A 25,464-nucleotide genomic window follows, 5' to 3' on the forward strand; every position below is an offset into this window, starting at 1 on the left:
GACTTGTGTCAATGCCTTCTGCTCACAGGAGGTCCCAGTCTCAGAACTGTCAGTGACCTCGCTCAGGACCCTGATCTTACAGGACCCTGATGCAGACAGAACTATTCCTGTAGGTGAAGACCTGAGGCTGAGCTTCCGCCCAGTGCTGCTGAGGTCACAGTGCTAGGGAGCAGCACAGGACCCGACTGAGGCTGGAGGTGCACAAGCCAGCCAACCCCCTGCCTCGGCCTCTACAACCCCTCCCAAACCTGGCGCAGGGTCTTTCTGGAATGTGGGGGAATAATGCAGCTGCCAGTCCCTCCTGACCGGGCCACCCTCAGGGCCTAGTTCATACATTACTGCACCATGCTCAGGACAGCTTTTCCCCCAGGGACTCAGAGGAACCGAGGACATCACCACTGAGGCTGACAAATTGGCTTAACGAGTTTAATTGGTAACAGTTAAAAGTTCACTTTTAATTTTTAAACCTTTCCTGGTTAAAGTCTTATTATAACGTAACGGTGGGTGATTCTGGAATGATTAAACACCCGGGTCAATTATTTGGGCTTTATGATTTTGCCCAATACTGGAGTGGCCTCCTGTCAACTAAGTTGGCACCACAAAAATAAAAACTCACGAGGCGCTTTCACATGTGGAGCTATCACAAAGGAGAAGAGAGAAAATCAACTAAAAAGCTGTTCCAGGGCTCTCACACCCCGAGAGAGGAATTTTTAAAAGCAGCTTTACTAAAGTGCAACTTAGACGCCATTAAATTCTCCCTCTCAGAGTGCACGACTCAGCGCTCTGGAGCACGCTCACAATTTGTGCAACTATTACACAGCACGTCTTTATCACCCACATAAGAAACCACACACCCACTACCAGGCATTTTCGGGACCCTCCCTGCACGCCCTGACGGCCACTGATGTCTTCCTGTCTCCACGGACGCGACCATCCCAGCACTTCCCAGAAACCTGTCACGGGGTGCCTCCCCGGCTCCTTTCACTTAACACAGTATTTTCAAGGTCCACCCACGATGTGGCACGTGGCAGTTCCCTTCATACGGACGAAGCCCATTCCGCTGGCTGGCTCACCTGCTCACGGACAGCAGGATGGCTTCTACTTTTTGGCCACTCTATTCACGCTGCTATGGACACCCGTGTGCACACTTCTGTAAGTGTTTTCAGTTCTGTGGGGAACACGACTGGCAGTGGACTTGCTGGGCCACAGAGGAACTAGCTTTTTGAGGAAATGTCAATAAAAGGCACTTCTTGAGTTCTTTTTTAAATTCTGCACAAAGAAATTAAGTAAAATCAGGTAAAATTTTTATTTATCCTCTGCCGGCTTGAGAAATGAATCTTGCAAAGTGACGTATATAATGTTTTTTGTTTTTTTTTAATTCTATTTTGGAAAGAAAAGATGGCGACATGAGTGCCAATAATATGCCAGGACCCTGGTGCTCCAGCCACTAGGTGACCGTGGAGCTGAAAGTACAGGCCACAGCTCCGGCCCGCTGCCCGGGCCGCCAAAGGCGGGAGGGGGTGGCAACCAGGCTGGGGCTGTAAACCCAGCGCAGGGGCTACAGCCAGGCCCTGAGTCCCAGTGTGTGACCACCCCACGTCCCTGGCCACCCAGCCTGGGGCCTCCTCATTGCCCACTGCCCTTCTGAGACCCGAGTCTGTCGGGACGTGACTGGACTCCCTCCCACCTAAAAGCCACAGCAGCGGCGCAGGGCAAGGTCTTCAAGTCAGCAACTCAACATGCCCCACGAGATTCAGGAAAATGACGTTGGCTGGTCACCAGATGGTGGGAAGCAGTTCGGGACTCTAACAAGGACCAAAACGTGAATGGCAAACTCCAGTCGCACGGGCTGCACGGTCTGGCAGCTTGCTAAAGACAAGAAAAGCGCTGGGAGCCCGGCGGACCGCGTACACACGCACATGCACGCAGCGGGGAGCCACGGCCCAACAGCACTGGGGCCACAGGGGTCCTCGACCGACTCCTCAGCCATCACCCTTGTCCCAGTGCCCCGCCTCGCCCAGGACTCCTGCAGGCCAGGACGCCCGGGCTCCAGCCAGCTGCCAGCAGCCGCACGACTGTCCAATGGAGTGGCCTTGTATTGCAGGGTGCCCCTTCCAGAAAGTCACTCCTGCGGTGCCTACAGAAGGCCACGGCTACGTGTTGCTGTCCTGCACTCCCACACCTTCCTCCACACTGCGCCAGCATAGGGACCACGACGCAGCCCAAGTCCACGGCATCTCCCAGTCCTCGTCCCCCTCACCTTTGTACAAAGCTGGCACAGGGGGACGCTGTGGCCCTTGCTTTCCACCTGAGTTCAGGAGCACTTCCTCCTGGTCCATAAAGAGCAGAGGCCCAGGCCCCAAGCCCACTTCACAGAGGTGCAAGGCTTCACCCGAGTCCACCTGCAGACGCAGCCCAAGCAGGGAGGAAACAGAAGGTCGCGGGCCTAAGGCGAAGGGCCAGCCAGGACTCGGGCGTCAGGAAACAAGCCAACACATGAGCGCAGGTCACACCAGCACCAGAGTCGGGGACAGGAGCCCTGCCAGGCCACTGCCCTGGGCCAGACAACAAGGGAAGAAGATGGGCTGGCCTGGGTCTGACAACCAGGGACCTGGGTCCCCAATGATCAGGACCAGAGCCGAGCTCTGCTGCTGGCGACAGGAGCATGATGTCACATGCTCCTGACAGGCAGATGTAGATGGCACAGACACAAAGCAACCAGCATGATGAACCAGGTGTCCTGAGGGTCCATGCGCCAGCCAGCAGGCAATGTGGAGGCAAGGGAACGGCGTTCGAGGAGCAGCCTGGAGGCCGCGTGGCCATGATGCAGGGCGAGATGGGACTGGAGCAAGCCAGACACCCAGAAATGGTCAGGGCAGAGTGGACGCTGACCTGGCACCGGTGCCCAGGACACAGGTGAGGAACACCGCGGCATCAGGAGTCGGCTCTCCTCCCGCTCCCTCCCACAGAGGCTGGCCTCCCCGAAAAGCCAAGGAGCAGGGGGAGGCTGGGCCGCAGCCCAGCGATGAGCATGTGTCTCCCGCAAGGCCCAGGTCCACCCAGCACCATGACAAGAAAAGCAAAAGAACTCCACAGAGCAAAGAGCCCACCTGGGTCTCCCCGGAAGCAGTCAGACACTGAGACCACCTTCTTGCAGTCACACGTCACAGTCCCAGGTGGCAGGAGGCTGTTAGTCGCTGCGTTCCTAGAAGGACACCACCCTGGGTGACTTGGTCCTCACTGGACTAGTCCCTCTCTGCCACATTACTCCTTGTGGCAGGTCTCCACTGTCGTGCCAGTCAGACAGTGTGTTCCCCAAAGCCCCTGCGACTCTGCCCCAAGAGCCTCCAATGCATCTGTGTGCTGAGAGATGCTTGTCCCATCAGGAAGCCACCAAGAGCATGGGCTCCACAGCCGGCTACGTGGACAGGCCCAGCTGGGCACAAAGCAGCTGTGGGAGCAAATGCAGAAGTGAACTGAAGGAGCTGGATGTGGTGAGCCTCGCTACTGGAGAGGCTGAGGCAGGAGGATCACAAATCCAAGGCCAGTCTCAACTACTTGTCAAGACCCTGTCTCAAAATAAAAAGGGCTGGGATGTGGCTCGGTGGTGGAGCGCCCCTGGCTTCAATCCCCAGGACCATGAAACCACAAGCAGCAAACAACAAAGTAACAGAATGGAAAAGCAGGAAGAGGCGATTCCTAGGTAGAAGAATGGGACTCTAGAGCCACCCCTGGCGACCCCTGAAGAGAAGTAGCAGGTTTTCCTGGTGCCACAGCCTCATCTATTCCCTGGAACCACACCTGGGAAACCCAGGGCCTGCCACACCTCTGACATGACCACAGAGAGGCTGAGGAGACACCGGGCAGCGAGGCCCACACCCACCCGCTTCCATCCCCCAGCCGCCTGCCCTGGGCAAGAGCAAAGCTGCTTCCTGCAGCAGGGATGCCTGCACCGCGGCCAGCCCACAGAGCCCCGTCACACCATGGTTGTCTCTGCCCTGCACCCATCTCCTGTGCCACAGCACCCAACCCCAGCCAGGGCATAGCTGTTTCTGCCAGAGTCAGGCCTTGGTGCCCCTCATCACCCCCTGAGCTCTGGGGCCTGGGCTCCTTCCCCCCTTAGCATCCACTCTCTGGGTGCAAGGCGGAGGATGGTGGTGGAAACCCAGATGCTCCTCCTGGCCTGGCAGCGGACACAGGCAGCAGGCATCTAGGGGACCGCATTCTCAAGCAGGGGCTCAGGTGCTGCACGCTCATCAATGTTAACGGTCAAGACCGGGGCTCAGGGCTGGGGCGCGGCTCAGAGTGGGGCACTTGCCTGGCAGGCTCGCTACTGGGAAGGCTGAGGCAGGAGGATCACAAACGAACAAAAAGCCCTCAAACAGAAGTGTTCCAGGGCTGATCTCATCAGAAGATGTGGCCGAGCCACCCAGCACTGAGCTCGCTCATGCCCGCCCTGCTGCCTGGTGAGAAGGACAAGGAACTCAAGACAGGGACAGCACCTTCCCCCAGGCTGAGCCTGTGGCCCGTGGAAGGTGTTCCATAAGTACCTGTGAAGTGACCGACTGTCCTACAGACCGCGCTGGGAAGACCCTAGCTTCGTTTGGGGTCTTTCTGTGATGTTCCCTGAGCTGGCCCCATGGGCCAGAAATCTTTGTGTCTAATGCATCGCGCAGTGGGCGTTTCAATGCCAACCACGAACACTCTGCAGGCCAGGAGCCAGGCCTGCGCAGAGCCCTCCATACACACCACGCCGCAGCCCTGCGAGCCAGCCTGGTGGGAGAGCCGGCTGGTTTGGTATGAAAACAATGAAAGCTGGAGAGGTGAAGTGATTCGCCCAAAGCCACGCAGCCAGCAAGTCACCCGCGACGACGAACATGAACAGCCACATGCCACGGAAATCCTGTTGCTGTGCTCCGAGAGCGATCATCAGTCCAGTTAGGGATGGATGTTCATTCAGAAGATTTAAACGCATTTTTTATTCTTTTTGATTCAAAGAAAATGTGTAAAACTTTATCTAGAGTAACTGCAGTGTCCTTCAAGTTAACTGCGATTTTTGGATTAAAAAGATGCAAGTGAGAACACCAAGTGGTGAAACTTAAGACAATCCACTCTAGACCAAAGCTCTCAGGCTCCAGCCATCCCAGCGCCCTGCTGTTCCTGCAGCACCACCCCATCCAGCCTTCTCCTCCTGGCCCCGAGCCTCTCCAGTCACCCTGAAGGGCCTCCTAGGCCGACACCCACTCCCTGGTGAGAGCTTGGGCAGCTCCTGATGTCAGATGCTCAGAACTTCAGGGGACATGGGTGGAAATGCTCCACTCTCACAGAACAGAGGGAGGGGGCATGCACATGGAGATTCAGCACTGTGGCCCGCACCAGTAGGCCCCATTGGCCAGGAGTTGGGACCTTGAGCACCATGGTGGTGTCCTCCAGACAGGGGCTGCTTTCCCTGATGACAAACCAAATATTTTAGCCACCGCCACATGAAGTTCTAAGCACCCTACATTTCACATGTTCGGTGTCCAGGCATGTTGACTCCACAGTGAACGGTGACCTGCTTGTCTGGTGGCACAGCTAGAGGTAGTGACCAGTGCTGAGAAGAAGCCATGGGTCCCTGGGACCCAGATCCCAAACAGAATGATAATGCAATGTCCCTTCTGGGACCCGGGCTGGCACACCCTGAGGTTCCACATGTGCTGTCAGACCCCAGCGTGCCATCTGAGCCCACAACCCCTCTGCGCCTCTGTGGCCCTGGCGGCCCCTGTCACTGCAGGAGGCCTGGCTAGAGGAGGGAGGGCCAGAGGGCTAGGCGTCTCCACGGGGACAGCCACACTGGAGCACAGCTTGGTGGGGGGTGGGGGGTGGGCAGCAGGTGGCAGACCTGAGACTTCAGCAGGTCCGCTGAGCCCCGCTGCTCCTCCTGTGCCACCACGCTTCCACCCAAAATATTGATTCTAAAATGGAGGTTAATTATTCAATTTCCAGAATGCCCCGTGAGGACAGCCCTGGAGAGCGAGTTCTGCTCAGACATTTAAAATGGGTCCCCTTGTAAAGCCTCTGCTCCCACGTCACTTCCCAGGAGAGGTGGATTAGAAAGGTGCCCTCCCCCAAAGTGGCTTTTCTTCCAGGCCTGTTCCTCTGTCCTCCCTGGAAAGCCAAGAGCCACAGGGAGACTGCTGAGGTCTGTGGCGGTGGCAGCCCACTCGCCCCAGAGAGCCAGGCGGGCTACCCTGCAGGTGCCCTGAGGGCCACCCGGCTGCCCATTTGTCTGGAGGACTCTGGCTTCTTTGCATTTCTCACTAAGCCTGAATCGGGCACAAAGGGAACTGAGAGACAGACGAAGAGTGCACTGCCCGCCACTCTGGGCACTGTCCTCCCAGTGACAGTCAAAAGAGGCAGGAGCATGTGAAGAGCAGTTCCCAGAGCCCTTTACAGCGCACTTCAGCAAGGCGTTTCAAAGGCCATAGCAGGTGAAATGCCGGCTCTAAAAGAAACATCGGGCAATGGGCCTCACATGCGCAGCCTCAGACTCTCCGCTGCAGACCCATGGCCGCCCCACATGTCCTTAAGGACTCTGGTGGCCTCTACCCACCATGGGGCACAGGCCAGAACAGGCCACACGTCTGCACCTGCACTTGCATGGTGCCCACCCAGCTTGTTCCACACCTGCACCTGGAGTCAGCCAGTACCATGATGTTCCTGGACAAGCTACCCACTGCCGTGTCCCCAGAGCCCACGCAGGGCAAGCATGACGTTCTGCTGGGACTATGGACAATGCAAAAGAGGCAGGCGGCTGGCCACACATTGTCTGATCAACCACAAAACGCCCGAGACGCATGTCCCAGGGGTGTGCGAGAGCCACAGCCCCTCCGGGAGGTCTCCAGGGAACCCCTCACCTCGGGAGTGTTCTTCTTGAACTCGCGGCTCTGCTCGATGAGCCGCTTCCTGGACTGTTCGCTTTCATCCTGACGGTTCGCCAACACTGTCGCGGTGGCATCGAGTTCTCTCTGTGGAGGGACACAAGAAGGAAAACAAGGATTGTGATCGTACTTTCTACCAAAAGGGTTCACATGTCCACCTGACCAGGACACTCAACAGAGACCCCTGGGGCTCCGAGACACCCATTCATGGGCAGAGGAGGGACTCGGGCAATGAGCACCATCCCCCTGCCCCACAGGCCCTGGCTGGAGAAACCCAAGCTTGCTCAGCCTGCCACGCTCACCACGCTATTCCCCACGCACACTGCCCAGTGGCCATGCCTAGAACAGCACACACAGAAACAGCGTCTCCACCACAACCAATGTCGGCAATGCCTTCCTCCGAAGCAGCTCAGGATGCTCTGAGCAGGCCTCTCGGGCCACTCTCCTGAGTCCCAGTCCCCTGATGAGCACAGCACTTCCCACCAGGGCTTCTGTCTTGCTGTCCTTCCGCGGTGCGGGCCTGGGATCTTACAGTCACATCTGATTTGCTTTCATTCAACAAATATTTACAGGGAGCTTAACTCTGGGTCAGGCACCACACTCAGAACAATTAACCTGTTATTAGTTTTCAAGAGGGACCTTTAAAAGGCAAATTCTAATATAATTATTTCCAAAATCTTGTAAACTTCCCAGAAGCAAGGCCCCTAAGAGGGGCAGTGACTCTCAAGCAATCTTACTTGCCCTGGACAGACTTGGGGACCACTGCAGGGGGTCTCCAGAAGAAGACCTGCCCGGGTGGAGGGTGCTGGGCTCTGCTCTACTCTGCAACCTGACGCTGGTGTCAGGAACTTGTGCCCTGGCCTCAGGGATTCTGGGGGGAGCTGCCAGGAGTAATGTAAAGCAGGCTGCGGCACATGGGCCCAGAAGTGGGGCTCCAGGCACGTGGCAGGAGCACAAGCCACGTGGCTGTCACCAGTCAAAGGCCCACCGTCTCCTGAGTTGGTTCAGTTACTGAAGCTGCAATGGCAGCTCATTCTACGTTGGATTCAGATGGTTGCTCCAAGTGGCCTCTCGAGGCAAGGACCGGCACGCCCTGCAGTCTAGCAGAGCCAGGATCTTGCTGAAGGCTCAGAAAGGCCATGAGAACCCACCACTGACCCCCCAGGATGCCACAGTTAAGGGTTTCTCTCCGCCCACCTCCTCAGGTTCCCGTGAGTTTCCTTTTTGGTGAGAATAACCCAGTGGGCCCCAAAGCCCTCCTGGTACCACTATGGGGTGGCCCACAGCCAGACAAGATGACAGAGAGCTGGGACAACCACCCAGCAGGCTGTCAGCTCTGGAATCGTGGACCGTGGGGGGCGGGGGCACAGGGGCTGGGAGGGGAGGTGCCGCCACGCCACACTCCCCCTTTAGCATTTCTGGCATTAAAGCAAAACTTGGGCAAACAAGTCCAAGAGAATATCGTGGGCTAGCGTTCGAGAACAGATGTCAAAGCTATTGCAGAAAAGAGGGAAACACTGAGCATTTTGATAGACCACATTTGAAACGCATCCCAGTCGAGGGAAGGCAGGGAAAAAGAGCAACCACCACGCATGTGGGAGAGCGGGCTGGGACGAGAAGAGGAGCCACAGATACGCAGGAGGCGCTCGGAAATATAAACAATCTGGCGAGGAGGAGGACGCAGACGTCTATATTTAAGCAGCAGCAGAAGAAGTTATAAAAGGAGGCTTCGAGGAGGGGATGAAAGCCAATATTGAAATATGACAAAAACGAAGGGTTGATGTTTGTTCCAGGCACACACACAGAGGACCAAGAGAACGACACAGAGCCCCGGCGCCTGAGCCACCAGGAAGTCCACCCTGGTCAGCCACCCAGTCGGGGCATCTGCTGGCTTCTTCAAGACACTGAGGTGCCGGACTTGGGGGGCACAGGGGGACTTGTGGGATCCCAGCCTTCCTTCCTAGTGGGGAGTGTGGGTAAATGACTGAGGAATCCCCAGAGTGAGGGGTCTGCAGGCCCCTCTGTCCCTGGGCTCCCCGTCTGGCCTCTGGCTCAGGGTTCCTCCCTGGGCAGGCTGGCTGGTCAGGAAGCCTGAGTTGAACAGGTGACAGCGGGCAGACCCACCTTGACCCTGGCATCGCAGAGCCAATGCACCGGAGGCCACCTGCTCAGGCAGCAGGGCCTCTGCAGGGCCCCCCACGCGCCCTCCCCATGCCTGCAGACACGTGCAGGCCAACAAAAGGGGTCTCCAAACTCAACAGCACACTGCCACCTGCCACCACAGAAACAGATCAGCAGAGGAAAGGAGGGAGCCTCAACCGCCCGGAGAGAGCTGGTGGGATTTAAGGCTCACAATCTGACCAAGGCCCCTGGCAGGGGGCCGGGGGAGGGGGGGACCACCGAGTCCTTCTGAAGGAAGCCAAGGTGCTGGTTCCCAGGCTGTGGGCACAATGCAGAGGGAGGAGGCACCTATTAAACACAAACTGGACATGTCCCCCTGCCCACCAAGCCCACCTAGACTCCAAGTGCCCAACAGGACAACACTTAACAAGGGAACCTTGGGTGTTGAGGGAGGTGGGTGGGGGCCCAAAACAGACCCCTTAGCCCAGGAGTCACAGTCACGGTAAATGGGAGCAGAGTGCCCACATCGGAACGGCCTCAAGTCACACAGAGCCGCAACACCGGGACAGCCACAATGCCCCCCATCAGCAAATCTGGCCTGGCCACTCAGACTGCAGGACGATGGTCTGAAAAATACGTGCTGTGTAGGAAGGGACGGTCAACAGGACATACTCAAGCAAAAAGAGCAAAGTGTCCAAAGGTCAGCACTACTTAAAAGGTCAGGAGTGCCGATGCGTCCACCAGGACAGGCTCCAAGGGAAGAGTCCAGAGAAACGCAGAAGGAAACTTGCACCCCCGGCTCTCGGGAGGGACGGCCAGTCACCTGCCCTGCACTGTGTGCCTTCTGACTGCTTTGCCATGTGGCATATTATCTAACAAGGAAGAAGGACAAAATACATTAACTTTTAAACCCTGTCGCCCCAGGTGCTCAGGAGGCTGAGGTGGGGGATTGTGTGAGCCCCGCAGCTAGAGACCAGTCCAGGCAACAGGGGCTCAAGATTCTGTCCTAAAAAAAATCCTATCAGTGTGAAAACACACACACACACACACACTGACAGAAATACACATAATGGCTTGGGCACAGTCTCATGGTGCACAGCCACAGAGAGTGGCAGCCTGGAAGGGATGATCTCTTGATTCTGGTGATTCAAAAAGGGAGGTGTGGGCTGGGGGTGCAATTGGGTGGTGAGCATGTTCCCAGCTGGCAGGAGACTCTGGGCTCAACCCCTGGCATTGCAAAAACAAACAAACAAAAAACCCTGAGGCGGGCACATCTTTTATCACAACAGCTATTCCTCATTCAGTGTGCTGCCCCGGGGCCAGTCAGGGGTAAGGGAGACAGTTACAGAAAGCACTCTTACAGGACAGGGCAGGAGGGCCCTGGGGCCCAGGACCTTGGTCCCCAGTAATGACAAGCTGGCAGGGTTGCCAGCAGCCCATGAACTTGGAACCAAGCATTTCCAAAGGGACCACGTGTGGCCAGGATGGGCACCTGATGCAGGTGTTTTGCAGTTCAGAGCAGTCACTGGATGGCTGAGGTAGGGTGGCGACAAGATCCAGGGCGAGACTGTGGCTTTTGGAACCATGTGGCCCCAAGAAGCCGTGTGGCCAGGCCACTGGTCAGGAGTTGCGGGTGTCAGGCCCAAGGCGGACTCTCTAGAGTGGCTCTCTTCACCCCTCGAGGTGTCCCCACCAACCAGAGCTGGTGGCCCTGCTCATCCTCAGAAGAGCTTCAGAGGCCATGGCCCAGGCTCAGCACCATCCCCTGGGGAGCAGATGGGCCCAAGCTCATCTGGGAGCCCAAGGGAAACATGCACAGAGGCCCTGGTTCTGTGCAGGTGTGTGGGCCCCGCCCAGGAGCCGTGCTGGCCACAGTTCTATGTGCCTTGCTGAGACAACTATCAGAAGCCTTCCCTCCGAGGACATACAGCTCCTACATCCTAAATCTCTGCAGGACTCCAGTCTCTCAGCCAAGTCACGTTCAGAACAAGACCAAAGAAAACCACCATGTAACTAAGCTATTTAAAAGAAATTTCAGAAAATGTTTTAAACACGGTTTTCATGATGTTACTGGTCAGTCTGGAATTGCTCACCTTCAAGGTACATAGGTCCCACAGGTCCTGTCGTGCCCCCCCCCCCCTTCTGCTGAGCCTCTTCCTCAGGCCCCAGGCCAGGACAGCCTCCCATGGGGGACCTTCCCAGGCCGGCAGAGGGACCTCCTCCCAGCCCCCGGGGCCACACACCAGCCACACAAGCAAGGTGTCCTCTACCTTGAATCCAGAGTTAGCTCAACAGCTGTTCTTTTGGTGACTGTCAAACTCATCCACCAACATAGCCCAGAGAGAAATTGTAAATGACTCTATTAGTGAAAACTAAGATGGCTGATGCACACAAGGAAAGTCCTAGGGTGTCTGATGGGCAGGCTTCAGGGCATCTTTGTTTTGTGCCCATAACAGCCTTTTGGATGAACAGAAGGAGGTCTAGCTAGAAAGGGGTGAGGGCCTCCAGCCTCCTCCCAAGACCTCTCCCAGCTCCCACTCAGTTCTGGGGCTGGGGGTGTGGCTCAATGGTGGAGTACGTGCCCACCATGACCCCTGGTCATCAAAACCTGTGAAGCCCTTCATACAATAGGTGCCAGAAAACCCCGAATGGAGACCCAGGCTCCACCCCATGGCCGCCTGTGGCTGTGGCCAGATGACCTGCCTTCCCAAGTTGTGGCGTGGTGAATGCTGTATCCAGGCTAATTTTCATTACCACCAGAGTCCCACACCTGGCCTCAGCCCTGAATTCATCCTGCCACCAGCATCCTCCCACCAGCAGGGTGGGAGCTCCAAGGGGCTCCATTGAATCAGACAACACTACCTAGAGGGGACCAGGGCATAGCAGTGACAAGGCAGAAGGGCCAGGCCAGGGGGACAAAACCCAGAGGAAGAGGGTAGAGAAGACAGACAATCCTTCTAGCAAGAAAGCTCTCCAGGTTTCTGTGAAGGGTGCCCATCTTTGCTCAGTCCCCACGATCCCCTTCCTCACCATGGCCAGGGCTTGCTGGGCTCTATGCAACTGAGCAAGGGCTCAGAGGAACCAGGAGCCTCATCCCAGTCCCTAGGAAGACACAGGGGACACAGCAAAGCACCCCGCAGCAGTGGAGGCCAGCAGGAGGGTTAAAGAGACGCTGAGAGGTGGGCAGGCAGTGGGGGTCAGTTGTGCTCAATTAAAACTGTAAAAACCACCTCCCTAAACATGTCCACCACCACGACCAAGCCGCCCGAGCTGCCCACGGCAAACAGGTAGATGTAGGTACAAAGGAGGCTCCTTGGGCTTGCGGCCCGCCCTGGGGCAGAGCTGGAGGGTGGCGCATGGGGCGGGGTCCTTCCCCTCCCCGCTTCTGCATCTGGTCATTCTGAGCACGTGAACACGACGCCCACTCCCCAAAATGAGCATTTCTCTTTTAAAAGCTTCACCCAACAGAGAGGCGAAGGCCATGAAGGGCCCTCAAGGACCAGGACACCACAGGTGTCTGTGACCCTGAGCCTGCCCAGCACCCTCTCTCACACCTCTGGCTCACTGCCACAACCGTCACATCCCATGCCATGTGTCACATGTGTGGCCAGAGAGGGCACCTCCACCCGGAAACCAGAGACCCATACAATCAAGCTGACTGCCAATGGGGACCCTGAGTGGCAGCAGGCAGTGGCAGAGGGGATAGTCGGGAGGAGACCTGCATCAGAGCTGCCCATTAGCACCCACCACCCTAATCCCTGGGGGCCCAATGCTCAGCAACGAGGAGACGAACAGGCGAGGAGGAGAGCACAGAGCACAGCAGGACGCTGGAGCAGTGAGGGCCAGCGGGACGGCAAGAGGGAGCCTGGGAGGGCACGCCGTGGGGTCCCGTCAGCAAGACCTGACACACAGCAGCTCCAGGAGAGGGCACGGGCCACACCAAGCTCCAGCAGTGCTCGCCAGGGCTGCAGGAGGCCATGGTGGCAGCCCAGAGACCTCGGGTCAGACCACCCCAGCCCATGCCTGCCCTGGCGCACTGATTCCCCCAAGATCCTGGGCATCACTAAATAAAAGAAGAAGCTGTAACATAGTCCAGGAAAGGGGCAGAAAGGTCCAGAGGAGCAGTGACCACCTCTGCTTGGGGGGAAACCAGAAAGAGCTTGGTGGAGACACGCGTCCAAGCAGGTCCTGAGGAAGACCTGGGGCAGGCCGGTATCCCTGGGCAGAACAACGTGGAAGGAGACGGGACACATTCAGGGACTGGAGCAGCGTCCAGGAGGGCAGAGATTCCGCTGTGCTGGGCTATCGGACAAATGCAGCCTCGCACAGGGGCCATGGATGCAAGATAGTCTAGAACAATCCAGGAGGTGTGAGGGCGAGGAGAAAGGGGCAGGCGGGGACCGCGACTTCCTCACAGGCCTCGAAGTGGGGCAGAGGGGTGAGGAAGGTGGGGGGCAAAGGGCACCTGCTCTAGCTAGCCTTGGAGGATGCTGGCACCATCATGGCTCCAACACAGGAAGGTACACAGGTCACGTGCATTTGGAAAGCCAACTCCAGCAAGGCGTGGAACACTGCCCGGCTGCGGAGCTCCAGGTCCCCACGACCCCAAGGGGAAGCCTGGTGGGGAGAATGGCGGGCAGCCACCACCCTTCCCAGGGCAGGGCACGAGCCCTGAGCACAGCAGGCTAGGGAGCTGCCTGGGCCGGTCCCTCTGCCATCTCCAACTCAGGGAGCAAGAAGCCGGCAAAAATGGGCGTGTCAACAGCAAGCGCTGGCCTGGGGGTAACTTGCAGGGACCAGTGACAGACTGACAAGAAGCACTGTGGCCTTGACCCTGCTGAGGAGCTCTACCCAGGGCCTCTTTCCCCCACCAGGGGTCAGGGCCAGGCACGCAGATCAAAACCCTGGCCAGACCTCAGGGGGCAGTGGTTGTGTTCTCCCTGGGGCACATGTGGGAGGAGGGATGGAGGAGGGACGGGACTTCCGCTCCAAGGACAGTCTGAATACTGCCCAGCACCATCGGGCGAGCGCCTGTGATGACACTGCATCTTCAGAATGGTGCAATGCCACCTGCCCTCCTAAGAACTAGCAGGAGGCACACGGGACTCCAGTGGTTGCTGCGTGGCCATGGCCCCTGTGCCCTCAGCCCCAGAGACACCTGCAAGGGAGCTGTGCTCCCAAGTTGGGCAGAGTGGGCACACTTGGAAAATGCTTCTAAGGGCAAACCCCTAAAACCACCTTCCCCCAGAACAGAGGCAGGAAGAGACCCGAGGGGTTCCTAGTGACAACAGCGCTAGGGAACATGTGGCTTTCACTCTACTGAGAACCATGGAGAGGGGTTCTGAGCCCCTGATCCAGGGACTCAGCCTTGGGTGGGTCTCTGGCTCCTGGGCGAGCTCCTTAACATAAAATGAGGACACGCTAACGCTCAGTGCGGTTCCAGGCTGGCACGGCAGGTCCTTGTCCTATTGCTACTCCACCTGGACCCACTCCAGAAGGCCACTTTCCTGAGCAACTTTTATCCTTGAAAGGTTCTGCAGCGAGTGTAAACCCAATGCCTCCTGACCCCAGAGACGACCTGCCATGGACGCCCGACCTGGAGATTCACCCACTGAGCTGGGGCACCTGTTAGCCCCGTGGGGTGGGGGGAGAATGGGGCAGGGAGAGACAGGGATAAGGTTTCTCAGCACGTGCATGTGTGTGCGCGCACACACACACGTATGCACACACGCGCACGCACAATTATGATTTTGGACCATGTGAATATATTACCTATTCAGAAATAAAACAAAATAAAACTAAATAGATTGGCCTAACAAAGGCTATGGGGTATGAAGTTTTCATACAAGCTTTTCTGTCAATTTCTTGGGATTGAGAAATTTTGAGAGAACCAAAATTTTGTTTTTTGTTTTTCACCCCGTCAAAAACCCACCATGCAAAGACAAGAATGCCAGATGTACCCAACAAGCCTGCGCTACATATAACACTCGCTAGACTCTCATTTAAACAGGGAGACGTGAGAGACGGTGTCTCGGGGATGCATAATGAACTCTAAGGCGATCAGACGGCTTGGAGCAGGCGCCGCAGCACTGGGGTGGGGAGTGAAGGACGCCTTCCAGCCCTGCCCTGGCGGGCTCTCCTTTACAGTCAAATAGACCACATGAAATTCCTGATAGGGGACCACATTTGAGCTACAAAAACACCCGTTTCATAAGCAGTGTTCTTTACCGCTGCCTCTCGGCTGTATCTCAAAACCACACAGAAGCTGCCAGTCGACCTGGATGGCAGGAGTTCACCCTGCTCCAATCTTGACCTCTCCAAAGAGCCCTCAAGACCCTTCCCCCTCACTCTCTGCTGTGCCATCTGGGGCTGGCTCTTGATGACCTGCCCAAGTTCTCTATGCTTTCTGCTTAGGCTCATCCTGTTCCTGTGCCTCCCCTACAGGGCCGGGGGAACAGGGAGGGGCTGCTGAGGTCCAGCCGGCTATTGACACTGCCCCTCCACGGGCCTCGGACGAGCTGGGGAGGAGCAGCCAGAGATCTGTTGCTCTGGTCCCGCAAGGAGGCACCTGAGGCCCCACCTGCTATGGGCTGCTTGGCTTCAGGGTTTCGTCACTGTTCCACGCAAGAAGTGGCACACTTCTTGCGTGCCACTTTAGTGTACATCAGAAGTCCAATGGGAACTTGTTACAATTAACAAATGTCCATGAAGGCAGATTTGGGGGGGCCCTTTGGGTCAAGGAGGCCTTTCTCCTGCCCTGCTGTGCTGGCTGTAGGGGACAGAGCTGGGTGTCCAAGGATGGACGGGCCCAGACCCTGCAGCTGCGGCCACAGCGGTGGCAGGCAGACTCAAGAGATCTCCAGTGGCTGACCCAACAGCCAGTCACTGGGTGAGGAATCGAGGGGCTGAACAGGAGCTTCACCATCCAAAACGAGAGGCCCTCATCCCACGGGGATACGGCAATGTGAACTAAATAAGAAACCTGGTCTCTCAGTTACAGGAGTCCAGCATCAAGAGTCAGTGGTCACATGTGGCCAGTGGCTAACGCAGAGATTGTCCCATAAGCACAGAAGGTTCTCGGGGAGAGGGGAGAGTGCTGGACTCAGGTGATCCTCCAGCCCAGAGGGTAGCCAACGGTGCCACACAGGCGCTGCACTGCTGTCCCATTTTACAGACAGGAAACTGAGGATTAGCAGGGCGTCTGGCTTCACCCTGATCACACTGGGAGGTGGCAGGGCTGAGGTCAGAATCCAGGTCTGGGTGACTCCAAAGCCAGGCTCCCTGCAGGAAATACTGCCGCCGCCTCTTCCCCAGCTCCAGCCCAATGCACCTTCCTTTCTCCAGGAAATAGGGGGCCAGGTCATCAGTGAAAAAAGAGGCAGGGACAGGGAAGCCATTGTGTTTTAATCTCAAAATAATTATGTCATTGCCAAAAGGGATAACCCTGATCTCATCTACACTGGTAAAAATGTTTTCCTCCTAAAGTATTTGTTTCAGAAATAAGCCTTTAATTTGAACACTTTAGGAGCCAGAATTTCTGTCTGTTGAAAATATTTATCTCCATTGTTTGGCAGGAATCAATTTGTCAGGGCACCAGCCACTCTGGCAAAGGCTCCTTCCACTTCTCTGGGAAAACGCTGGCGGCAAAGCCACCCTGCAGCTCACTCTCGCTGTTTGGGATCCCCCAGCCACAACAGCTGCCAGCACAGGCCCAGGCTGCGAACCAAAGCCACCAGCCAGTGCAGCTGCACTGGGATGGACCCCCGTGGGGTGCTCAGGAACACAGGGGGCGTGGAGGGCAACTGGCCACTCCCGCCTCCAGAATGAGCACAGACTTAACTACTCTGCAAGCGGCAGAGCCTTGAACTCAGCAGATTTTTCTTGAAGTCCTGTTTCTTGGGGCGCTAAGCCCGCCCCTCCAGGGCATCAGCGAAGTCCAGGAAGCAGCCAGGGTGTCTCCGGCTCGGTAAGCCCAGCTCCATCCTGGATTTGGTTCCTTCCCCTGGGGGAATCTGGGCAAGCTGCACAGATGCCTAGGCCTCAGTTTTCTCATCTGCAAAATACACCACCTACCTTACTCCCAAGGTCCTGGAAAACTACATGGTGAAGAAGAGGAGGAACTCCTATCAGGTGAAGGCACTGCAGGGAACGGAAATGCCCGACCCAACCCACACTCAGCCCTTCCTCCTGCACTGAGGGTGCCGGTGCCTGAGACAGATCCTGGAAGCTGACAGTGTCACAGCTGGAGGTGAGGTGCTAACAGCCCCATTCTGAAACTGTCACAGCCGTGGCTTGCACGGAGCCCTACCTGTGGCCGCACTCCCTTCTCACATTTTAATTAGCGAATAAAAACTCCAAAAAGCTCTCAAAATGATTTTCCCTGAAATTTATAAGTAAAGGTTAAAAGTGGCTCTTGGGGAAAACCAAACTAGCTACAGACGTCATTCAACAGGCAGAGCAGGCTCATCTGAAGAGCTCGGCCCAGCCGAGAAAAACCACCTCTCACCAGCTCCAATTGATTCTTGCAGTTAATTTTGAGATTTTTCAGGGTATGTTCAGCGAGCAAGGCTTACAACATCCTAACCACTGGCTGAGACCTGCTGCCATCCAGGTGGCCCAGCAGCATAGGGCCACGAGCCACAAGTCATTCCTGTACTCTCTGCTGGCACTAATGGCTTCTGTGGAGCACCTGGGGGCTGGATACCAGCAGGTTCCACCACCCGACAGCTGGGGTGTCAAGAACAGAATGCGGCTTAAACAGGGCCACGAACCGGAGATCCTCAGGGCACCACGTCTAGCTACGCTGGACATAAGGGACCCCAGGAGGCAAACACTACTCAAGGGATTGATCTGGAAGTGCTACTGCCCATGTGCCCACTCTGGTTTCCAGAACAGTGATCCAATCTGTCCAGAGCTTTCTAAAAGGTAGACAGAGGGGCTCTTTAGCTCTGACTCTGTCAAGCTGATAATGAGTTTAGCTAACTAGCTCAGGAACAGGACACATATCAACAAGCCACTACCCCCTCAGGCCCCGCACAAGCCAGTGCAGGTCCCAGCCATGGGCCCCTTCACCTGGTGTCACTTCTAGGCCCCCAGGGGACAATTCCTCGAGGCAGGGAACTGTGCCAACTGGGAGGTGCTCCCAAGCTCCTGTGACTGCTCCAAATTCAATGTTCCTCGCCTGTTTTTCCCTAGCCCTTGCCGTCAGTTCTTGACCACACTGACATCCAGGAGGGTTTTCTCTATCCAGCTCAGCAAAAGGACACCGCTGCCTTGGCCCAGAAGCGACCTTTCTCCGTACCTTTTGTTACTGCTGCTGTGCCTTTGACCCTTTGAGCGGGCAAGAGGGGGAGGATCCTCATTTAGCCCAGGAGAGGAAAGGCAGCTCCCAGGAGAGTGGGATTTAGAGACAGGACCCTCCACACACACCTCAGTACCACCTCAGCATGACCGCCCAGAGCTGGCCACCAGACACTTGCAGCATTAGCAAGCTGTGCGGGCCCAGAGGCCCAAGCCACCCCTCTAAATGTGCCGTTTGACCAACTAGAAGCCACAGGCAGCTCACGTCCAGGGACCCTGCACCTACAGTGAGAGCTGCAGGCCCATGGCGATGCCAACAGGGAAACACACAGTGGGTCCAAACTGACAGCCAAGACCTCAGCTGTCACCACCACCATCACTCACATTCAGGACACCCTTCGGGATCACACGCTGAGAGAGCAACTCTATCGAGATTTTCAGCAAAAGCTGAAACAATTCATGTCCTGGATTGCTGCCCTGTTCCCTGTGAGCCGAGACAGGCCCCAGGCTTCCTTCCCCGTGTCTGCAGATCGAGGCCTCGGTCTACCCAGGCACCACGTGCCCCGACGAGGCCCAGATGGAGTGCCCATCTGAACCTCAGACTCGCAGAAGGAGGTGCCAATGGGGAGGCGGTGGGATGGAGGTGGAGACCCGCCCACTGCAAAGGGGACCCGTGAGCCCAGAGCCTGCCCCAGGGCACCCCAGGGCCCAGCTGGCTGGCTGTTGACTGACCTAACTTTTCCCTGAGCACCTATAGGGCTCACTCTGGGAGTCAGAGGAACAGGGGAAACGGCACCCACTGTCCTAGGCCCAGACCTCCAGCACAGTGGCTGGGCGACTTCGATGGAGAAGGCCACAGAAGGTGCCCTGACCCTCACAAGCGGAGAGAGACACCGTCCTCTGGAGGCCAGGGAAGACCTCGTAGAAGTAGCAGGCAGCAGCCATAAGGACAGGCGAGATGTCAGATGTGGGAAGAAGGAGGAAGAAGAGTCCAGAAGGCACAGAATGAGCAGAAGTAATAAAAATAGTTGCAGTGACAGCTTATTGACTCATCCTTTATATCCCCATGGCTTGTGATCCCCGTGACAATCCAACAAGATGCGACTGTGCCCACTCCACCAACAAGGGTTCTGGTGTTCACAGGTACAGCGAGCTGGCCAACGTCATGCAGTGCCACCTAAAGGGCACCTGCACTGCTCCTTCCACTAAGCCAGCCGCTCTCAGAAGCACTGCCAGGCCTGGGGTCCAGGCCTTGGGGCAGTGGGGAGGGCTGGAGGGTCCTGGGGACTCTGGATTGCCGAGCTATTCTTTCCTGGGAAGCAATGGGGTCCGACACAGTCCCCCTCTTCGCTGTGAGCCCTTCCCTCCACTACCCCCAGCAGGAGCAGCTGCTGGGGTCGAAAAGCTGGTCAGCTTTTAAACAAAGCAAGGTGCTGGGGTATCCGGCACCACGGTTACTCTGTGGCTGTTGGGTCGCAGTCACTGAGAAAGGCAGGAAGGTGGCCAGGCGCACCTCACCGCAGCTGGCAGCATGGACCTGCGGCCCCAGCAGGGCCTGTGCAGCTGGCCGTCGTTACTGTGCTTTGCAAAGATGGTTCTAGCAGCAGAGGGAAGAGTGGATTAGAGGGAAGACAAGCTGAGAGGGGTCACTGCCACTCACAAAGGCCACAGGACGGAGGACAAGGTCACGAAGGGAATGGGACGTCCAGCTGTCACTCCTGATCAGCAGGCAGCCACCAAGTAACACTTGCAATGACATCAAGACACATGAAAGAACTGAGAACTGTCTCTGAAGAATCCTAAACCAGCTTCAGGGAATAAAATAAATGCAGGAAGCAGCCCCGAGACAAGAAAATAGACCACACTAAAGTGGAAAGGTGAGCCTGGGCCGGGCGAGCCTCCCTGGTCCCCAGGGCTGCCCTCGCTCAAGCTCATCCCCTGCCTGAATAAATGCTCCCAGAGATCCAGAGCCAGTCAGCAGCTGACCTGTCAAATCTGACTTCTGGAATAAAAATGGAAAGGCCGAGTGGCAGCCGTAACATGGAATTTCCTTGTTTTTATTAGTTTAAGGCTCTTAAAGAGTAACTTTTACATTGGGGAAAACTTCTCAAATATGTACTACTTGAAACTGAGATCCGGTTACCTCTCACATGTTTTCAATCACTCCGCTTGCCAATTTCACTAGTTATCAAAAGGCATTTGTGGTTTAAAGCAAGGGACCAGCTCCCCCTCCAAGTGCATCTTCCCTTCCCACAGTGACCTCATCCCCTGGATCCCTGACCCCTCGAGGCTGCCAGGAAGGCCTGACGGGTGGACTGGGCTGTGCTACCGATCCTCGCAGAAACGCTGGACGGAGGTGGGAGGGCAGCGTATTTTATTCCAAGCAGTGACATGGGGGTAAGCACTTGGGGGTTTTGTTTTGTTTCTTTTAAATAAAAAGCAGCAGTAGGGCTGAGCCGCAGCTCAGGGGCAGAGCTCGCCTCCATGCTGAAAACCCCGGGTTCCATCCACAGCACCGCAAAAATAAGCAAACAAGCCAAGAAAACCCCACTATGGACAAAATCCGACTCTCTCACTTATATCTAGTCCAGGAACACAAGTTTCTCTTGAAACACACACAAGCCTGATACCTCTACTCTGGAGGTAAATCTGGTCATTCAACTTTGAATGCCTACAGACAACCCTGTGGAGATCTGGGGATGGCACGCTCAGTCCCAGGGTCTACTTAACGCGGATGCCGGGCATGGAAGGAGGAAAGCAGTACCAGGACCCCTGGGGTACAGCGTCCACCAGCAAGCAGGCCAGTCCGCCTTCCCAACCGCTGGAAACCAGCCAGAGCAGCGCAGCAGCTTCAAGCTCATCACCGAGAGCCCTCTTCTCTCCGCCTGCACCTGTCACACCCAGGGGTGGCCGAGCCTTCGAGGGTGTCCAGCCACATGATAGCTAATACCAAGTGAAGTAAAACTCTGTGCCATCGCCCAGAGGACCAGGACAGGCAGAGGTGGTTTGGAGTCTTATTAAAGCAAAATGAAATACTTCCAGCTTTATATATCTCCTAAGCAGTTTGATAAAATTCAGAGGAGATTCTAACAGGACAGGGTGCTGGCTCAAAGGACGCTCCCTGGGGACGGTCATGGCGTCTGCCCCTATTGCTACAGGAGCACCTCAGGGGCCGCTGGGGAGCAGGTGTTCAGAGCTGGGTGTGCACCTTATTCTTCACTGGACCTATGTCCCTTCCGCTGGCTTTAGGCAAAGGGGACAATGCTGACTGTCCCAGGACGGGCAGAACATCTGTAAGTGGCTGGGCACGAGTTTGCACTTTCCCTGCAAATACAAAGAGGCACACGGGTCCTCTAAACAAAAACTTTGTCCTGAGTTAGGGAAAGACAGGCTCTAAATTTCCAGCAGAACATTTATTTTTAATCAAGTTAATTTTTTTCATTTAAAACCTGTTAATTCCATGACTGAGAATTCATCAAGTTTCAGACTGGAATTAATTTTAGCAACTGCTTTATACCAAAAATATTAGTAGATGTGGCTGTGTAACGGGCCTCACTTCACACACTGTTATGGTGCGTCCTTCCAACAGCACAGATAGGCTGACAGAGCCGTGTGGGAGCTCAGGGTCCTCCCCAGGGGCAGAGGCAGGGCCAGGGCTGTCAGACCAATGGCAGCAACCTGCTCCTGTTCCCTTCAAACAGAGCTGGCTGCAGCCCTCCTCTGCAGCCCCTCTCCCTTGTCCCCCCAAACACCAGCTAACAGCACCCCCATGCGCGGCCACTGTCCCCTACACTGGCATGTCTTCACCCACACCTGCTCTCTGCTCCTGGAGCCAACAGTGAGGACACTGAGACCCGGGCTTGGCTTCCCTGGTCATATGGCATCACCACACCTGTGCCCCCTCTGCCCTGCAGGCTGGGACCTCGGCATCTGTGGTAGGTCCTGGAGGACAGGGCTGCGCCAGCAGGTCACTGCAGGCAGCCACTTGAGTTTCACCTGGGGGCTCAGAGTTGCAGGAGCCCTGGGTGTCTCTCTCCCTGGAGCCCCTGAAGCATGCTGGGAGCCCTCCTGGGATGGCCGCTGGGCAAAGCTCACTGATGGCTCACCCCAGGACGAAGGCCCTCCACCACCCAGGTGGGACACCCCTCCACAGTGACGTCTAAGCCTCACCCAGGAGACTTCACTCCCATACTGTGCAATCCAGGCAGCCAACCAAAGTCCCTCCTCCCTGACACTCTAGTCCTGAAGAGCCAGTAGCCTGGCCAGGCCTGCCGATCGACCTGGAGGCCTCATTGGCTAGTTCCATCTTTCCAAGGATAGACAAACCTCCAGGAAAAAGTACTTTCCAGGTATTTCTTTTTTTTTAAAATATTTATTTATTTATTTATTTTTAGTTATTGGCGGACACAACATCTTTGTTTGTATGTGGTGCTGAGGATCGAACCCAGGCCGCACGCATGCCAGGCAAGCGCGCTACTGCTTGAGCCACATCCCCAGCCCCTTTCCAGGTATTTCTGAGATGTCCAGCACCTAAGGACTCTGGGAATCTGCCCAGCACTCAGGGCATGAGGCTCAGCAAGGCACGGCCCAGGACCCAATGGCCAGCCATTCCCTGGGTATGGATGGCATCCAAGGCCAGCCCAGGGAGGCCAGCCAGCCCTGGGGCAGCAGAAACAACAGCTCAACAGTCAAACCAGGCTCATACCTCCAGGGCTTCAGGTCCAGAAACATCTTTCAGGAGTCCTCAAATGCCTAAATTCGTTCTCCTCCTGGTGGGGCAGCAACCCTGCCTTAGGAGTTACTCCATGAGAGGTGTATTTAAGACTGGCACTAAAGCATGCCATCATGGACCCGAGGGGCTGCAAAAGTCTAAATACTGCTTTGCATTTGATGGTGTATTGCCAAAGCTCTTCCTGTCTTTAAACCCTGGCCACAATTCACATCATTCCACAGATCTGAATGTGATTCGGTCACATCTTGCACTCCCTTCTGAGGAATCTTAACAGTGCTGGGCCCGTGAGCCAGTTTAAATGTTTGTTTAAAACCAACGCAGTTCCACTCAGACAATCCCTACCTGAAAGCCTCCGCGGAGCCGGGCACTGGTCCTGGCGCAACCTTCCAGGTGCACGAGGCAGGGATGCGGGTCCTTCGGTGGCACAGGCCCTGGAGCAGAGCCTGCCACTTATTTACAATGTCTCCAAAGCCTTTCTAATTCCAACTTGAATATATATTTCACACAGTACCAAAACTTTTAAATATCCACAAGAAGATTTCACTTTTATAGGCAATAAACATTAAATCTAAAGGACTGGAACATAAAAAGTGCTTTAATACCATATAAATCACCTTTCCCGAGACAGACTAAATCTCCGAAGGTTTTAAGGACTGCGATATAAATTTTTATGGCAAATTATCTACATAGAAATTATCTGCATGAGATGCACTTTCACTTCCCCTCCTCATTTGCATATTGCTGACAATCTTTTCAATCACAGTGGCCAATCCAATTTGGGAACCCAAACACAGAGAACATAGGAGCTGAGCCGCAGGGAGACTGCTGCCTTCTCTTCTGCTCTACCCACCGCTGACCAACCAGCTCTGCCCGGCTTCCCACCTGCGTCTGTAGCAAACTCTTCACCCAACGGGGCAGGCTGGCTGCTCGGAGGATGACAAGGACAGTCACATGGTGGGAGGGGTGGTGACAGGCCAAGCCCCAAACACGCACCTTGCCAAGCAAGCTCTTCTGGGCAGATGGTCAGCCAACCTGATTCGACAGCCCTGGACCTGATGTTTCCAGAACTTTCCATCGGCAAGGCAACTATTTCACACGTGGTTTTCTAAATTAAAATTTGAAGAAGGAATACCAAGGAAAGTAGAACTCAGGGTTGTTTTTTCAGAAAGCAAAATGTGATGTTCCATCAACAAACATTTTATGATATTAGTGAGCTGTAAAATTTACAACCTGTCTCCAAAATACAAGGAGACTGAGCAGTTCTGTTCCCTCTTGGAGGTATTTTTTACTGACAGAACAAGGAGAACCAGCAAACATGCCTCCTTTCAGGTCTGCAATTAATCTCAGCCAGATGTCTAAGAAGGAAAAAGAGAAAGGGTTTCTGGAAATGTTCTCCCTACTGGTTCTGTTCTTATAATAAATATTAAAGTTAATTTTTTTGTGTCTTTCATCTAGGATAGTTTTAGGCCCTTTAATGGTCTAAAAATTTAAATACAGCTCTCCCTCATTTTCTTGCAGGGCCTAATTAAACAAAAATAGATTTAGCATCACAAAATTCTGCACAGAAATGAAAAGACATATTTTGGCAAAGGGGCACCGATTTTAACTGACTCTAGCTTGGATACATAAGCATTAACAACAGACCGATGGGAAGGAAAAGCACATTTTAACAACATTTTTCAATTAAACAGCCACATTCTTCTGAAATAAAAATCCACACGAAGTCTGAGGCTGTGTGGAGCAGCATTTCCTCAGGCTCATTGCAAAACGTTCTTGTTGAAGTGGCAATTCCTGTCCTGGTCGTCTAAACGAGAGTAATTAGAGGCCCACAGCAAGTTCTGAAAAACAGAACAACCCGAAGATGCTAGGACGTGGTGCCAGAAACACTCTGCTTTGCAAATGAAGGAGGTATAACATTTTCTCTACAGATTAAAAGACACTTGATGCCAACTAACAGCAGCTTGTGTAATCTTATTTAAAATGTGCTAAAGCATTACACCACTTCACCAAACGGGAGGAAAAGGAGCGGTACCAAACCTAGAATTAAAAGAGCGGGACCAGCAGACGGCTTCTACATGCGGCTCTGCTAACAAGCCCGAGCGCCTGGGCTGCCCAGGGCCAGGAGGGGCAGGGGTGGGAAGAGGCACAGACTCTCCACCTGAACTCCAAGAGGCGCTCCAGGATCTGGCCACCCAACAAGCAGTGAGAGGGCTTGCGCTGCTGTGGCAGGCCAGGGAGACAAATCTAAAACAGGCCACCTTGGCCACCTGGGGCTTCCCATCTAATTTGCCACAATGAGACAGTAGCTCAGATGAACAGAATGACCGGCGGCGACAATGGGCCCCACAATGATGCTGCCTGCCATTCACCAACGCCATGCATGGAGAGAAG

General features: G+C 55.3%; 1 protein-coding gene across 10 annotated transcripts in view; it reads right to left on the bottom strand.

The window, feature by feature from the left end:
* The window catches only part of Cux1 (cut like homeobox 1), a 328,888-nt gene that overhangs the window by 243,579 nt on the left and 59,845 nt on the right, over positions 1-25,464 (bottom strand). For all 10 annotated transcript variants that reach the window (XM_046422858.2, XM_046422857.2, XM_046422855.2 and 7 more), the window contains exon 2: positions 6,897-7,007. In XM_046422858.2, the coding sequence (XP_046278814.1) occupies positions 6,897-7,007 (111 nt within the window). The remainder of the gene's footprint in view (positions 1-6,896; positions 7,008-25,464) is intronic.

This window comes from Marmota monax, unplaced genomic scaffold (assembly GCF_021218885.2).
Source record: "Marmota monax isolate L192 unplaced genomic scaffold, Marmota_monax_Labrador192_F-V1.1 WCK01_AAM20220418_F8-fsc00237, whole genome shotgun sequence".
NCBI lineage: Eukaryota > Metazoa > Chordata > Mammalia > Rodentia > Sciuridae > Marmota > Marmota monax.